We start from the raw sequence: 17,867 nt of genomic DNA, 5'->3' as shown, positions 1-17,867 counted from the left end.
AAAAATTGAAATAAAGAAACAGATTTTCATATTTACGAGAGAGCCATGATCCTTTTCTTCAATGAATTATAAATTATTGTAAGCGCTATAAGTGACTGCTAAAATGTAGCTAGAAAAATCTTTCATGGCATGAAAATGAAATTGAGAATCAGATTTTATTTTACGAGATAGCTTTGATGTTTTTTAAAATAAATTTATTAGAATCAAATCTCGTGTGATATCAGAGAAACTGCAACTAGTGACGAAATAAGTGATGAAGTTTGTATACGCGTAAAGAAAAATTTTAGAACGCCTCGTGTAGTAGTCGCATAGGATATTTGTTTATCGTAACCAAACTTTTAATTTACTCATCGATCAGAGCTGCTACAAAAATGACTTTTTAGCTTAAAATGGATGAAATAGACAATTACTTTTTTTTTTCATCAGAATAGTTTGATCTACTGCATTACTTCAAATTGGGATGATTTTAATGGCTACAATTTCAAAAGACAATACTGCAACGGCTAAGTCAAATAAGATCAGCTAGAGTGTATTGTGATAACTAATTTTAAATACGCTCTTTCAAGTCGGATTACGTAGAGTATTCATGTTTAATTATTTATCCCTATTTATACTATTCTTGATTCAATAAATGATTGAATCCAACTGCTAAATAGTTACTATAGATTTTGGTTATCCTTTGCTTCGGTAGATAAACAGTAATCATCTTGTGTATCAAGTATCTCAACTGTGAAGATAAACCTAATTTTTAAATTTTTTTCTGCGGTATTAATATATCGCTACCAGTTTTAATTTGTGATTAATTATGATAGGTTACAGAATTAATGGATATAAATGAAAGTGAAATTGGTCAGTCAGTAGAATGTAGTCTATATGATATTATATCAAGTCATGGACAACAGTTAAGTATTAATTTACCAGTTTTTTTCCGAAAGCACATATAGATAAGTCATAAATTGTAAGCAATGGATTAGCAAGTAATAGAGCTGATCATGGTAAGGACTGCTACGAACTAAAAGTACATAGGCGTTCTATAAACATCTTTAATAATAATCAATAGTAGCATAACGAAATCAATACGGGTTTGGATTCCTGCTAAGATCGTATAGAAAGTGCTTAATTACTGTAAACAAGCCAATTAACTAGTGAAATAAAATTCATGGCTAACTGTACATTAGTCATCCAAAGCAGAGCGTCTTTAATTATTGCATCCTTGTCTGCAAGCCAGACTAGGATGCCTGCTAAGGTTATCTTAATTAATTCTTAATACTGCATTTGGGAATCCACTATACATCGATTAAACGGTGATTAAACTGCAAAATAAATTTTTTACCAACTGCTGGTATTCGTTATAAAAGATAACGTAGTAACTATTATCATCGGAAGCAAACATCATTGCCTTGCGTGAACACGATTGCCATTAAGCGGAAAATGATCGTGTTGCTTTGAAATAATTTCTATAGGATTATGACACCTAATTGAAGCTTACCATAGGCAAAGTATCATAATTACAGGTAATTTATTAAATGACTTACTGCAGAGCAAGCGACAGTAAAACCTCAAAGAGGATACTTTCTCTTATGGCATGATGTCTACTGATGTTTTAGATATTAGAAATGATCATAATAAATAAGGGTATTTACTGACGACAAATGGTGGCAACTGTAATGATCTGAAGAATAACCTTAAATCGATAATAAAAAAGTGAGCCATGGTAAGTTTTTTCTTTTCGAGAAGACTAATAAAACAAAATCTTAAAGCGAATATTTTATCTTATGACACGAGCCTAAGGATTATTCTAGAAATTAGTGATGGCTATAACAAATTTAAGGTAGTTACTACCGATAGCCAGAAACTGTAATGGTCGGAGTACTAACCTTAAAATTGATCATAAAAATGAGGTACGGTAATTCTTTTTTTTCGAAAAGATTAGCCAATAAAATAGTGATAAATAATAGATGAAAATCAATAGTTAAATTACACTCTAGACAGCTAATTAGTTCGTTAGAATTACAGCAAGCTGTTATTTCCGCTCTTTTAACTGATTTAGTAAATTAAATACACTTCCCGAAAGTGGCTAGAGCAGCAATAGCTCTTTGAGAATAAGTACGTATACCTATATCTTATGTTGGACTTGTAAATCCTAGTAAAATATACTAATGAAAAGATAGAACTGTTTTATAAATTGCTTTTAATCAGACATTACCATCGTAATTTAATAATGATCACTTATATGATGAATAACAGTCTAGAAAGAAATTATTTATACAGTAGATCATCATTAAGTAGGTTTATTTTCACGGTACTACCATACTGCAGATAGCTGTCTAGAAAATCACTTTTATCTAACCAATGAATCTCAATAGCGAGTGCTTGTGCGAGAAATAAAAATAAAATCATGAAGCAAATTTCAACTGTTAAAACATCCATTTGCTCATTATTTGCTAGTAAATCTTTATGATATACGGCATGATACGGTTTAATAAATTATTTTTGGGCCTCTCTTACTTTTAAATTTCAAGCTATGCATATAGATGCTTTCTTGATATATATATATGACATTGCTATTAATAGAAATTAGTGCCACAGTAACTTTATCCTTAGATTTACATTACTCTATCAAAACAAGCCATAATTGCGAAGGAAGAAACTAAAAAATAGGCTTACAGTAGATAATGCAATGATACAGTTAGCAACAATGAAACCGATTTACAGAATCATCGTATTGTCTAAGGAATCTCTTGATTTTAATTTAAAATAATTCAAAATAAAATTTGAAATCAATTTGTCTCAAAGAGCTTTAAATATTTATAATGAACTTTCTTATTTTCGTCTCAGTTTCGAACAATAGTTTTTACCGATCCACAGGGTGCCATTTAACAGAATCAATTTATTACGAAACTGTATCAAAAGAACGCTTGATCAAGTGATAAAAGAGCATTTACTGTAGTTTTACTTACTTTAACCAGTTTTTATGGTAATCTATCAAACGATAAATGCACATGTTCTTTCGATAGTCAATGCAGTGTAGTTTATTTATCAACGATATAATCTACTCCTTCTAATGTGCTACAATAACTAAAGGATATTCTATCCGATTTACTAAGGGACTAGAAATAGATCGAAAGGAAACTATCCAATAAACAGTTTGAGCTCTCTAAGGGCGATTTCAAACAGTTGAGCGGTTAATGTGTCTAATTTATTGGCAAAATAACTTTTAACCCGCTCGTATTCCTTATAAATTTAATTCTAATGACCACTGCTATTGGTTGAAAAGTTTTTTCAGTATGGTTAACGTTGCATCCTCCTTAAAATAAATGAAATTCATGACTGCGAAACATAGCTTATGTGAAGTACTGCACCCAATCAATTCCATCACAGCAGAAAGTTTTAGACAACTGCGTCTAGGCACAAGATCTATGAAAGACTTAAGCAGTCTGAAATTTAAAATGTAAAAGGTCAACAGAATTAAATATAAAATTTATTTATCCATCCGTGGGAATTTATGACGCCGATAGCGCCGGTACTACGGAAATCAAGTAACATTAAGGTGTTCACCAGCAATTCGTTAACAAAGCATCGATCGAATTATTCTAACTAACTCACGATTTATTTAATTATATATTCCGGTCAACGGAAGTATAGAAAGAAAAGGCACATAAGCCATTCTCTATCAGAAAACTGAGCCATCTATTGGTCCTAAAGTAGTGCATAATATTTATCAAGATGTTGATTACGGCAGTTATGGGCAGTTAGCTACTGTGCTGTGCGGCTGAGCATCAATTTTAAATATTTTTTAGCTAATTTTATTTGGCTGATTGCCTATTAATAGTGTCGTATATTAATTAAAAGTCACCATTGCTTGAAAGATCAACTTTATTCTAACGCTATTCTGATGTAAAGTACTTCCTTCAATGTCCTGAACGATTTAAAATTTAATACAATTATGTATTAAAGTAGTGAACACGTTTAAAAGAAAAGGAAAGGTTTCTATTAAATTTATATCCAGATAAAGCCCTAAATAGTAGGATGAAACTGCTTTGACTATTCACATTATAGTAGTCATTTCCCCAAATCTACGGAATGCTATTTCAAATATGTCACAAAATCTAGTCGAAATAGTATTTTAGTTTTATGGAATACTGTAAAATGTCCAACCAAGTCAAGAAAGCAAAATTGTAGCCAGCTGACATCTGTTACTATGCAATAATGTCTACTAACCTGGATTGCTGTCTTCCTTAACTAAAAGACTTGCAATTATAAGGTAATATAATATCCTAATTACGTCTTTAATTGCAAAATAATAAATTTACACAGTATTAACAATTCACTTCCTATGTTATTTTTAGATGGTATCCAAAATATATCATCTAGAATACTTCAGTTTTTTTAATATTTCGTAAACCCTAAAATATTGCCAGCAGTTGAAAGAATAGTTGGACGTTAAAAGTCAATGGGAGTGCTTTAAAAAACAAAGCCTGGCAACAGAATGAGTCATGATATATGCTAACACATGTGGTAATGCCTACAGTATCAACTTAGAGCCTTCCTTGTCTTGTAAACTTATTTACAAAATTTACCACTCTACTTGATGAAGATTGATTACAACCATGAATTAATTATTTTCTATCATCTTATAGTAATATTAAAACAAGTAACTTCATCGAAAAAGAGAGTCAACAATTTAACAATTTAAAATAACAGTCATAGGGTTGGCCAAATGCTTTAGCGTCTTGTATTTCTAATTCGGTAAAAATTTTTCATTTTCATATCAAATTAAAATTCCATGACGTTAAAACATCCATATGAAACCCAAAAGTCGAATTATGTAATAGGTTAATATAATTATTGATGGGAACCGAATTAGTAATTGCTGAGAAGAAAATGAAACTCACCTTGACTATCAGCAGATCCACCAGGTTGTTGGTGGCGATTGTGATATTAGTTTGCTTTCCACACCACTCAATTACAATTTAACCTAACCTTCCACAAACTAAGGATTAATAATTTTAATTTATTATTATTCTCAGGACAAGAATGATAAATCTAAAATAAGTCATCATATTTTAAGGTAACAATAAGAAGAATGTTCTCATTCATCGATGATTTTATTGTCTAATACTAATTGTCTTGTTTACTAATAGTGCAACAATATTTTTACCTATTCTCAGTTGTCAATAAGAATAGGTAGGTTGATTATAAATCCATATCTTTTACTTCATAATCACAGTATGGAGTAGAATTGCTTGAGGCTATAATACGTCTGAAATGAAGTCAACCATTGCTTCATCTTTGTGGTTAGAAGAAGAGCTTTAACTAGCTATTATTACCCAATTAACGGGTTTTATTGGAATAGAACAATATAGTCATTAAAAAAATGCTCTATATCTAGAGTCGAACTTATAGTAGACTTTCTTTTTATACACTCTCATTATAGTCTATAGTCTATAGCTAATCAACGAGAATAGAATTAGATCATGATGACTACTTTAGTCTAGAATAACTGCCCCTAACAATATGTCCTAACCCTTGTGTTCTTATTATAATAGAAGTCAAAAAATGGATATCAAAAAATGTATTGCATAATGATGCTAATCTTAGCTTGTATTTCTTTTTTCATCAAATTAATGAGTATAGGAGAGATTTCCTATTAAATAGTAACATAACGAATCGCTGAAAAAGGCAGATTAAGTGTGGCTAACTTAATTCAAGATAGTTTGCCAGAATTTGTTCAATCTTGCCGTTCCCGTGATTTGGTCACGTTCTAGGTCTATATCATCGTGCTCTATTGCACTACTTTATGTTCTCATGTCCTAGATAAATGCATAGAAAAAATAATAGTATTAACTAATATTATCCTCATAAAATAATAATGATTACTTTATTAATAATACCAATAATGATGACGGTACCAACGAAGGTAAACGATAACCTACGTATAGTTCGAAAGCATTTTTATCTTCAATTTAGAATTTTGAAAGACTAGAGGCCATTATAAAATTGTACGACTCAACCAAAGTCTAATAAATATTAAATATTAGATTCAATAACTGCTTTAATAGCCATGAACTGCTGCGGCAATTTATGTATCGTATTATTTATTCTTGCTAATAAATACTATCCGTTTTCTTGTCTCAAATGATGGCAGCCCCCGATATAAAATATGTATTATATGAGTAAATAACTCGATGAACTACTAATTTTCAAATATAAGTCACTTCATCACTATTCTAAGTGCAAATTTCAATCCATTGTCAATTAGTATCCGTTTCTTGCCTCAAAACCAATAATCATGCCTTACCATGGGCTACTAAATGACCAAAATGACACAATTTTGAGAGTGCGGTAAGTCTGTATCTAATGTACTCGTACTGTAAAACAACAAATAAAGCAGCTGTAAGCCACACTTAATTACATATAGCTAGAAAAGAGAAATGAAAAACACAATAGTGTTGACATAAGTTACCATTTAGGTGTGATTTCGTACAATAACTTTCCTAGTGCTTTGATCAGCATTCTGTAAAGATCAGATATGGGTACATTTTTAGTAGACATCTTTATGGAAGAATAAAAAAGCCATGCCTTATGTTAAAATAGAAATTGAAATTCAGTGTATCTTTTTTTTCTATCTATCAAAATTGTTCTAGGTGTTGTTTATTATATTCAGATGTTAATGATATCAATGGTATATTTATCGTCAAATATAAATTCAAATTCAATTTTCGTTTACCTTCATTATCTACTTTGATTGGCTAGAACCTATTCTAAATCCAGTTACTGCATCTAATGAATTAGAATACACTTGTATTTTAATGAATATAAGAGTTCCCATGGCAATAGCGCAGTATTTGTAGCTAAGTAATATCAGTGTAGATTTACTTCGCGGTATTTATTTATTCAGTACCAGAGGACTGTTTGTACTTAACGATAAATTTATGTGAAAATTTGTGATAGTTTTCCTAAGAGATTAGATTCACTACCGTATAAGATTATACTGTCAGTGTCTCTAATCGATTTGGCACAAAAACATTTGAGATATAGCTATACTGATGGCTAATTTTGTAGATTTTCTTGATCATATAAAGCTTTTCACACTAAAATTTAGCTAGTGATCGTGGACTTCCAGTAAGCGTAGGCTTCGAAAACGTGATTATTAAGTAAAAAATGGTTTAGTTCAATCTTTCCGTCTATCGTCGACATATTACACTGATTAAAATCGTTCCTGATATCACATAACATTAAATACAGTATCTGCATCTTAACAGTATACACTTTATTACCATTTCGTTAAATTATGATTTCGAAAATCATAATCAATATATAGAAGCTATTTCAATTCAATAGTCATCTTAAATATCATATCAATTTATACCAGAATCATATAGAATCAGCCCTACTTTTGAATACTATTTTTCCTGCAAATATATTAGCAAGATCATTAATAATAAATATTTGAATTAATAATTTGTAGCTTCTTTGTTAACGATAATTTAAGATTAGGCAATTCTGGTACAATTATATATCGAATAGATTTATGCCTGCCAATATAATTACATAAGCATACTTTAACTTAATTTGTGAGATATCCGCATAGAGACATTCTACATTCTGCAAATTCATATAGAGAATTCCGATTCCGATACAGATAATTACATAATATCTCTAATTTGTATAGGATGAACTTATAACACAACATGTATCTATATTCTGTAACGAGGCAGCCAAGACATCGCTTTGATAAATCCATATTATCATGCAGCTACTTCATTGATACCTCGATAATAAAATTAAATTGTTGGTTTCTTATAAATGACTATTAATTACTTCATAGAATCTAGATTTTACGATTTAAAATACACCAACTCTAGTACTCATTTTCAATTGGGAATTGGGAATTCGTAATTTATATGAAATTTTTAGGCCTAATTCGTACAGTAATAAACTAATAATATACTGTATAATTTATCTTATAAAACTACTATAAATATATTTAAAATATACCCGAAAGACAATTTTTATCTCGTTATTAACTACACGGAAAGCTTCGACAGTTTCCGCATAGTCACAAAGGCTAATAAAGTAAAAGAAATGTTACCCAGCTTGGGCTAGCAGAATTAAGGACAATTAATTACAATGATAATATTGTATGCTTCAGCTAGGACATTTCATCATCTTATTGTCTGGTTGATTAGTTAAGAATCGGTTTTTTGAGGGCCATACATATCATCTTTTAGCTGCTTAAGATATTCCATCGTCTAAATCCATCAGAAATAAGATGAGCTTCTAGCAAAATTAGCATCAAATAAATAGATGGTTATATCCTGTATATATACCTTTTCTATAGACTCTTCCACATGCTGTATTCGTTTTAGAAATCTACATTTTAGATAGTTTAATAAGGTTATATATTTGAACAGTAAAAAACTACTATTATTATCATTCATAACACTGGTATTCATGTTGTAAGTTATAAGAAGAAAAATATCTTATCGACATACTCTGCTTTTTCCTTATTTCTTATGATTTTTTGTTGATTTAGTAGGTTCATCCATTCTTCTTGAGTTGTAGGAACTTGACATTTTCCGTCGTCATTATGCAAGCTGATATTTAATAATAGTTGATTCGTCATAACACCAAATAAGATACTACATAAATGTTTCTAAATATGATAACTATACTCACCAATTTACTACCGATGACATAGATGTAAAAGTGTTCGTTTGTTGTTCGACCAGGTAAACGCGATAAAATAGAAATACTTGGAGTAATAAGAAAATTCCAATCCTATATGGAGTTATTTATTAGTTGAAATCACTTTGGGCCGAATTCTAGTGAAATTTCTTACAATGTAGTTACTATAGCCTTAATTTCATATTCAGATCTTTCATAATAAAGCCTGTAGAGTCAGAACGTAGCCATTAATTAGCAGATATTAACTAATTAAAGCATACACAGATATAAGAACGTACTTATTTGGTAAATAAGATATCATCCAACTTTTCCCCCTATCTGGCGAAGCTTCTATGATGAAATCAATTAAATATTGCAATTTTATCACAATGGTCATTACTTTATATGCAATAGGTATTGCTACCATGCCTGTAAAAGAATCCGTAGTTGGTGCTGTAGTGTCACTGTCGTTCGAGGTTTTATTATCGCAAATTTCAGGAACTTCTTTGGCTAAATGCTTGATGTTGTTTTTTAACTTTCTTCTATTTCGTGTAACAACAGAGCCATTATCTATGTCGTTTTCAACATGTTTATCTACAATCGAATTATAATTTATATTACTACCTTTGTAGATATTGCACAGAAAATTTCTACGAATTTTATTTATTATAAACTTACGGAGAACCTTCAGTGTAGCATCTAATCCTTCATAAACGTTCTTGTCAATTAAAGCTAAGGAGTACAATAAATAATAACGGTTAATTTTCTTAACATAGACGATAATCAGCTGTAAATTTCACGTATTTTATCGATAGTTCAGTCTAGAGAAATATTAGCTTACATTTGACAATCGTCCACACTGATTTCTTGTACTTTATACCGCCAGACACCCTGTAAGGAATAAGTCATTCAATAATGAACATTAAGATTTCCACAAGCAGATAAAAATGCTACCAGTCAAAAAGAACATCGCAACAACCTTAGACGACATTTGTTGTGAGATATACGTGTGACTATGAAACGTTCTTGCGTGTAAAAGCTTTCACCATAAGGTATTGAGGGCGAATTATAGACCTAATTGAAGCCGGAAATATAGCATATAAGTACACGATTGTAGCAATACTCGTATAATCGGTGTGGAAGTGCTAATTCGTTTTAGATATTGAAAGTAACATTTATCTGGTACTTTTATCACTTACTTCACAATCTACGATATAAATATGTCCCTTTCTGCTAAGCTCCGACAATTTCTGCATAAAGCAACGATGACAATTAATTTCCACTGCAATTTCAATTCTATACATACCGTGATTGGTGTGGCTTAAACAGCAATAAAAGCTGCCAAACTTTCTCAATATCTCAAAATTACAGCGATATTTTACATAATTAACCTGTAATTCATTTGTTACGGACGTTTTCGGGCCTATTGAATGATTTAAAGTTATCGTGTACTTTACACTCCTAACTTTTGTACCATCATCTTGCTCATGCCATACATCATCGACAAAATCTAAACAAATTAAGTCCCAAAATTAATTAAATCAATAAACAACAGTCTTTTTAATTGTTCCCTCTGTAGTTATACAGCTAACCGAAAGTCTTTCTTTCATTTATAAATTTATAATATGTTTCAGATCCGGTAAAGATTGTTTTAAATAAAGTATCCACATTGACTGGATAAACCTATTCAAAATAAGAAACAACTTATTACTAAAGTTCCGAAATCAGAATTACAAAATAAAATTAAAATTTACCTCATCGATAAATGTTTTGGGTAATGTATCGGGATCTTCATATATAACTGATACAAGTAGAGATAAATATTTCTCTGTTATTTCATATCGTTATATTTACGAACAGCTGTAATCAATTTGTATTTCTATGCAACATAATTCAGTACTGTAGTACAATATTACCTTCACCGGGATCGCACATATCAACATCAATTTGATCCGTAGATTCAGCTTCAGAATAGTCACTGCTTGCATCCGTTTGACCCGCAGAATACAATGATTGCTCTTCTTGCTCTTTATTCTGTGATTTCGTTGCGTAAGTAGAACAGAACTTTCAACTTCTGAGCATAGTTCACAAAGCACAATAAATCTGAAAACTTCTTACGGTAGCTGATAGGTAGGCATTTTCGTTCGCATCAGGAGTATCGTCTATTAAAGAATATGATAAAGATATTTATTTTAGCCATATTCCCAAGTACAGTACAACATAAAGCGCTACAATTAGCGAGAATGAATAATAAAGCGATGCTACGTTACCTTTATCAACAGATAACGTCTCAGCAGACCTCGACTTAGTCATGTGTTTATTGTCTTGATCTTTGTCAACATCCACTGTTTTATCTAGACTTCTTAACTGACACAATAAATCAACCGCATTCAACCCATCTTCTTGCATAAGTGCATTTTGCCAGATACGAAAAATTTTCATATAGGCGGTTTCACGTGATGAAAACGACGTAAAAAAATACTAATACAAAATAGAAAATAAATGCACATCGAAAAATTGCTCTAAATAACGCACAAATTGTAAGACCTATTTATGTTATTAGGAAATTGAACTATATCTAATACTTTATCTTGTTCAGTTGCTATAAGAATTGCATTAGGAATCACTTTAGCCGTTTTCTCTCGCAGTATAGATTTGATATCCGTTAAACGTATAGTAAACTAGATTTGTTCAAGAGTAGAAAACGCATATGAAAAGAAAGCACAAGTCATTGCTAATGAAAGCTCTATTAATCACATACAGTAAATTTTTTAGGCAATCCCAGAAGATCGCAACCATGTTATGAATCTAAATGAAGGCATAAGCAAACACTTACACAAGTCTCCCAGCCGAAAATGTTAGCATAAAAGCAAAACCAATTCTGTGACGCATAAAGGCGTCCATGAAGTAAAATATCTCTCTGAACGGCACAAGAGTGATCTATCAAAAGTTTATAAACAAAAAAATATACAATTCAGCCATATGTCGTTATGTCAATTAAGTTTAATTCTAGTAATAGATAGTCCAAACTGCTATGCTTAATTTGCACTTCCAAAGTATTTACACTATGATAAGAGCACGATATGTAATCATCACGAATCGAAAGCTGATGATGTCAATTGACAGATATCATAAAATACAGCTAATGCTATTTGTATTCACTGTATTTTACTTCAAACCGGAGTCAAGAAATACTTATATATTTCTCCTACGCCGGGCGGCTGATCAATGATATGTTACATTTTAAAGCAAATAAACAAATAGATTCACCAATGTGAGTCTACCTAAGCGTATCACTTTAAAATGGTAAAGATTGCTTAAAAGCTACGTCACTATTATAACTCAAATAATTCTAGGAGTACTTTGGATAGTACCACAAATAGATGATTGAAAGAAAATAGTACCATAATTAATAACCGATAAATCTTGCCACTGTAAACTCTACGTAATTAATTCATTATAAACATGATTTATTGAAATCTTACATAACTACGCTACTCTTATCATACTTGTCATAATAGTTATCAGAGATTGTATTTGTCACTTTTGCTTCACTAAAATTAGCACAACCTGCATTATAAATCTAATTATACACTATTACAAATATCAATAATAACGTCAAATTAATGTACTTAACATACCATACTGTAAGTTTACCTGTTAGTAATTTCTCAGTATCTGGAAGATCACTAAACAACTTATGGAATTCCTCATACCGTGACCAATAATTCGATGATAAAGCCTATAAGTAAAAAATTCATTCGATGTTTTTTATTTGCAACTTGATCTTAAATAATTGCTAAGTGTAAGCGATAATAAACTTTAACAGGCAGAAAAATATGAAAGTATCTGATTCACATCAGTAGATTTACAGCAGACACGATACACTTTTTAAGAGCCATTTAGTTTCATAAGTGCGTAGCAACAAATATAAAAAAGACAAGTTGGTAATAAAAGTAGCGATGCAGAAATATTAAAAACCACCTAGTTGCAGGTCCTGAAGAGACAAATTTTGGTGTGTGCATTTACAATGTTACAATCTAATTAATCTGGATTGTACAAATGCTACACCAAATAATCATTTTACAACCTGCTATACCTGATGTAAAGGCGAAGCCACTGGAATCCAATCTTGTAGCGCTTGCTTTTTTTCCTTATTTATCTCTTTCTTTTTTCTGAGGTGGCGATAAGAATTTAACTGCGTTAATGACATTGTTTTATCTAATAACTCTTCACTCTAATGACAGTAAAGAGTTATCCAGCAGCAGTTATACTATAGTAACCGAAGGAACATACATTTAATAAAACTATTATTGTACTCATAAAAGTTAGGTGTTTTATCTATGTACGATCGACAATTGTGAAGCTACAACGATATCAAAATCAGCCTTATTTTAAAACCTTAATCATACTGTCAACCATTGAAAAAAATACAGCGCACAGACTAATTCCGTTTGCTTCCTCGTTGTCGTGAGGCTTGCTAAACTGATAATGACGGTCGAACTGACAACGCAATACGATATATAGGATCATAAATAGTGGGCGGCTAAATCATTGTATAACTAATCCTTAGTTTTATTACTTAGCCGTAATTTCCGTATTGTTCGATTTGCTGGATGTCAAAGGAGTTGGTGAAGCTCTATAAAAGGAAAAAAGCAGTACAGCAGAAGTGAAAATGCAATGAAATTTAAATAATTGTGACAAAGTAACTGGCACATCCGTGTTCCAATTTGTAACGTATATGAGCTAAACATTAAGTTAATTACCCAAATAGAGTTCATTTAACTACACTTTTACTATTTGATATTTGTATCACTACTTTCTGATATTATTTAAGATTGCCATCGGAACTAAAACAGTTCAGCTTTATCGATATTAAAATTACAACAACATCTTGCAGCCAACTAACTTCCTATTACCTGGCATTGACATCAGACATAGTAGATCTAGTCGAGTTTGGGATAGCTGGTGAATTTCTGCCATATAAGGATGAAAATGGAATATTTTAAAAATAGGTTCTCAACAGCATTATAAGATACTATTTGTTATTTGTGAATCATTGCAATTAGGTTAATGAGGTAAAATAACAAATCTTGTTTCAATTGTCTCGATATCAACTGTTTACCAATAGCCAATATAAAATACTTCTTTTATTAGCATCTACTGTAGACAGAGCAGCTGAAATATATCCTATCAGTTAGGAACTACTTTGAGTAAACTAATAATTGTAGTACTACTTCTTTCTTACCCCAATGCTCCTTCTGGTGTATTCGATTTACTGGACGAGATGGTAATAGGAGAAGAATGTCTACATTAAAAAAAATCTATAATGAATACGCTGCTGAAAGTGTGATAAACAATGCACTGAAAGTGTAGTATCTAATATATCGAAAATACACCGGAAAGTTTTATGAAACATTGATTTGGCCGTCAATATCGGATCACATTCACAAAGAAAACCCAGTTAAAAAATGTGTGTTGTTAACTATTGAGTAAAGCTGTTGATTACTAGATGAATCTAGCTACGAGACTGCATAACATTACTCAAGCATTACGTATAAGATTAAGATATATGAGAAACTGCGAGGAGAATAATGAAACGAAATATTATTTCAGATCTTTTATCGGCGTTAAATATTTATAGAATCAATTTTAATTAAAACGAGTCAATTGCAGTAGAGTAGCCGTACAATCGCATAAATAAAATTTGAAGATGTGTCATCTATACGAAATATAATCAAGTCAATATGTAAACGACAGAAGAAATATACTAGGAGAATTTATTTATTCAGTGATAAAAGACGATCGATGCCGGAAAATATGACATTTTTACCTAGATGAAGTTTTATTCTCTTCGTCATCAAGGCCTGGGATATTCAATAATTTTCTATTATAACATTGAAAAGAGATAGATTGATAAAAGTTAATGTAAAAACACAACTACTTTACGGTTCAAATTTTCATTACAGCAAGAAAAAATTACGGTATACGTACATAAGGCCTTGTATATGAATAAGCAATCAATAATTAATATCAGTCAGTAAAGTACGTAAGATCAATGATATTTTATGCTTAGTTGTAGAAATTTGAAAAATTAAACTCTATTTTAAAGCGGGTGAATTATATTGACTTCTAATCTGAATCTTCAAAGGTAGACCAATAGGTCATACAATACGACTGCTAAAATAGTCGTGACTGAGGCAACACTGCCTATTGCAGCTACTTTTGACATCGAATTTTAATTATTAATTATTGGAATTCGAGATAAAGAAGTTTATTCATATTGATATTTCATAATTTTTCTATAACATCCAGTTAATGCTACGAATTCTTTTAATATCATTGTTTCATCGGTATAATAGAGGATTTAAAGCTTCTCTGTGTCTATACAGCAAAGAGACAACTGAGTTATTGAAGCCCGTTGCTAAATTGGTTCAAAATGCCAATCTTAAAAGCAGAAAGATTCCTTCCTTACCCAAATGATCTGATTTGAATTTCTTACGTTATAACACTGAGAGTTTACTAATAACCCTTATCAAATATATCTTATTCCCTAAGAATACTGTAAATTATTGTTGCTAATGTTAGTAGCATCAATACTATTGGCGTCGATTACAGGATGCTGTATATTGGTGCATGAATTAACATAAGTAAGGCATTTCTCGCAGAATGATGATTCCATTTCATTATATGACAATATACGATACTAAGAGTTGACTAATCATCAAGTACATCTAATTCTAATTATTTGAGAGCTGACTTGTAACCCTTACCAACTATAGATATTCAAATATCATTATTTAAGAATAAGTTACTGTTACTAATGTTGCCAGTATCAATCAATACTGTTGCAGCATGTTGTATATTGGTACAAGAATTAACACAAGTACTTCTCGTGAAATGATGATCCTATTCCTTTACTTTACAACATAGTGAAAATTGGCTAATAACCCTCATCGAGAATGCGTGTATATCATTATTGATGAACAAGTTACTATTATTAATAATGTTGGCAGCATCAATGCTGTTGCAATATGTTGTAAATTGATGTACGAATTTGCAAAAGTGAATGACTTGTCGTACAATTATGATTCCATTTCTCTGCATTATAATGGATACATTAAGAGTTGAGTAATAGCTCTCATCGAATATGTATACTCGTATATCATGATATATTTTAAGAATAAATTATTGTTACTGATGTTGGTAGCATCAACGCTGTAGCAGTATATTGCAAATTGATGTAAGAATCAACACAAATGAATGACTTGTCGTAGAATTATGATTCCATTTCTCTGCATTATAATTGATACATTAAGAGTTGAGTAATAACCCTCATCGAATATATGTACTCGTATATCATTATATATTGAAGAATAATTTACTATTACTAATGTCGGTAGTACCAATGCTGTTGCAGTAGATTGCATATTGGCGCAAGAATTAATACAAATCAAGCACTTTTCGTAGAATTGATTCAAAAAAACTTTAACCAACAAGGCATAGCACCAATCTAAAATCAAATTCGTACTTTTAATATTGATCAAGATTAGTGTAAGATGATGATTTTATATCCAATATACTTCTATCACGCCTGGATGATTTGATTCAATTTCTACGCCTATACTTGGCAATATTGAGAGTCCATTAATAATCCTCTTCCAGTCCATATCATTATTTTATGCTTTCATCCAATAATGATTGAAAGAATAAGATACAGTTACTAATTTTAGTAGCACCAATGCTATTGCACTATCTGATATATGTATTAATACAAGAATTAATATACAGTAAGTCAAGCACTCTGATGTTATTGATTTACCGAAAATTGGAACCAATGAGGCGTATTACCGATCTAAAATGAGATCGTTTATTGCCCTATTCTTCAAGATTAATGTAGGTAGGCAATTTTCATGATGGATTGTCATAGTGAAATACAGGTTTTATTGACTGTTGTCTGTTGACTTGACAAATTTATGAATCTAATATTCCTCCAATTTGACAACAGCACTGAGTAAAAGAAACTATGATGATCAAGAAAACTGTATTAGACAATCCAGCTTAAGACAATCTCTATAGCAGTACCCTTAGCAATATCGTTAAGCAAGTGACCAAGAAATGTATGACTAATTTGGAAAGTAAGTGAAATCTTTATTTACGGTAATGTCGTTCAAGAAAGACTGCGTTATGGATACGTTTACTAATCAGCCAATGGCCTAGTCTTGTCAGTAGTGTAAATTGAAAAAGGAAATTAGAAATTTGCCAATGAAAGAGGACTCGAAACTATAGAAAAATTTCTTAACAGACAAATGGAAGATACTACAACAACAGATATTGATACTTTCCAATGGACTTGAGAACAACAAAGTAATGAATGCTAGTGAACAACATGATTGTAATCTAGATCAAATGGTGAAAATCAACAGAATGCTGTAGTGTACAGTATGTTCTTATTTGGCGTGTCTAGAGTTCTTTCCGAGTCAGTCAATAAAATGGAGTTGGGGTAAACTAGGTCGAGATTATTATTGACTTTGCCAATCAGATCGATACAACAACGCGTTCAAAGTACGGCATAGGAAATGCTCATGAATGAGTATTTCTGGAGTCTGATATTTTTTCTATTTTTAACTGTTGACCAATTTTCGAGAATTGCCTATCTTTTACTACAGCCGTATTAGGGGTTGATTTAAGATTCCAATCTGTAAGAGATGAATCAGCTTAACCTTGCATTCAGATCGATACAACAACGCGTTTAAGGTGCAGCATAGGAAATGCTCATGAATGAGTATTTCTAGAGTCTGAAATTTTTTCTATATTTAAATGTTTAAATGTTGACCAATTTTCGAGAATCGCCTATCTTTTACTACAGCCGTATTAGGGGTTGATTTACGATTCCAAACTGTAAGAAATGAATCAGCTTAGTGACAATCCCTGCTGTTTATTGACATCATTGCTAGTTTTGTAATCGAGTACAAATAAAGAGAACTAAACCCAATAGGATACCACCATTAAGCCCGATTGACTTTCATACCGTATGGGGAAAGGATTTGATTTGACGTAAAATGATTCCTATTCCCATTGATTTTACCTTGCTATATTGAAGAGAGAAGGGAATGATTGTGATAGGATCCCAAGTATCCTGGACAATCCACGTAATATACGATCATTTATTTGATGAAAGCGGCTTTTCTATCTTT

General features: G+C 31.2%; 1 protein-coding gene across 1 annotated transcript; it reads right to left on the bottom strand.

Moving 5' to 3' along the window:
* Positions 1-3,841: 3,841 nt before the first annotated feature.
* Positions 3,842-16,598, bottom strand: TRIADDRAFT_55922 (uncharacterized protein; the record flags this gene model as incomplete). The annotated part of the gene is made up of 27 exons (XM_002111623.1): positions 3,842-3,919; positions 4,984-5,046; positions 5,881-5,932; positions 6,467-6,555; positions 8,002-8,071; positions 8,221-8,255; positions 8,334-8,376; positions 8,499-8,659; positions 9,071-9,264; positions 9,349-9,402; positions 9,512-9,561; positions 9,650-9,744; positions 9,870-9,920; positions 10,062-10,180; positions 10,263-10,353; positions 10,425-10,471; positions 10,587-10,704; positions 10,789-10,832; positions 10,941-11,151; positions 11,507-11,610; positions 12,328-12,412; positions 12,770-12,845; positions 13,253-13,309; positions 13,590-13,646; positions 13,919-13,978; positions 14,504-14,557; positions 16,522-16,598. The coding sequence occupies 27 exons, from the start codon at positions 16,596-16,598 to the stop codon at positions 3,842-3,844; spliced, it is 2,235 nt and encodes a 744-aa protein (XP_002111659.1).
* Positions 16,599-17,867: the final 1,269 nt, after the last annotated feature.

The sequence above is a fragment of the Trichoplax adhaerens genome, genomic scaffold, assembly GCF_000150275.1.
Source record: "Trichoplax adhaerens TRIADscaffold_4 genomic scaffold, whole genome shotgun sequence".
NCBI classification, from domain to species: Eukaryota; Metazoa; Placozoa; class Uniplacotomia; order Trichoplacea; family Trichoplacidae; genus Trichoplax; species Trichoplax adhaerens.
This window is presented reverse-complemented; position numbering and strand designations above follow the sequence as displayed.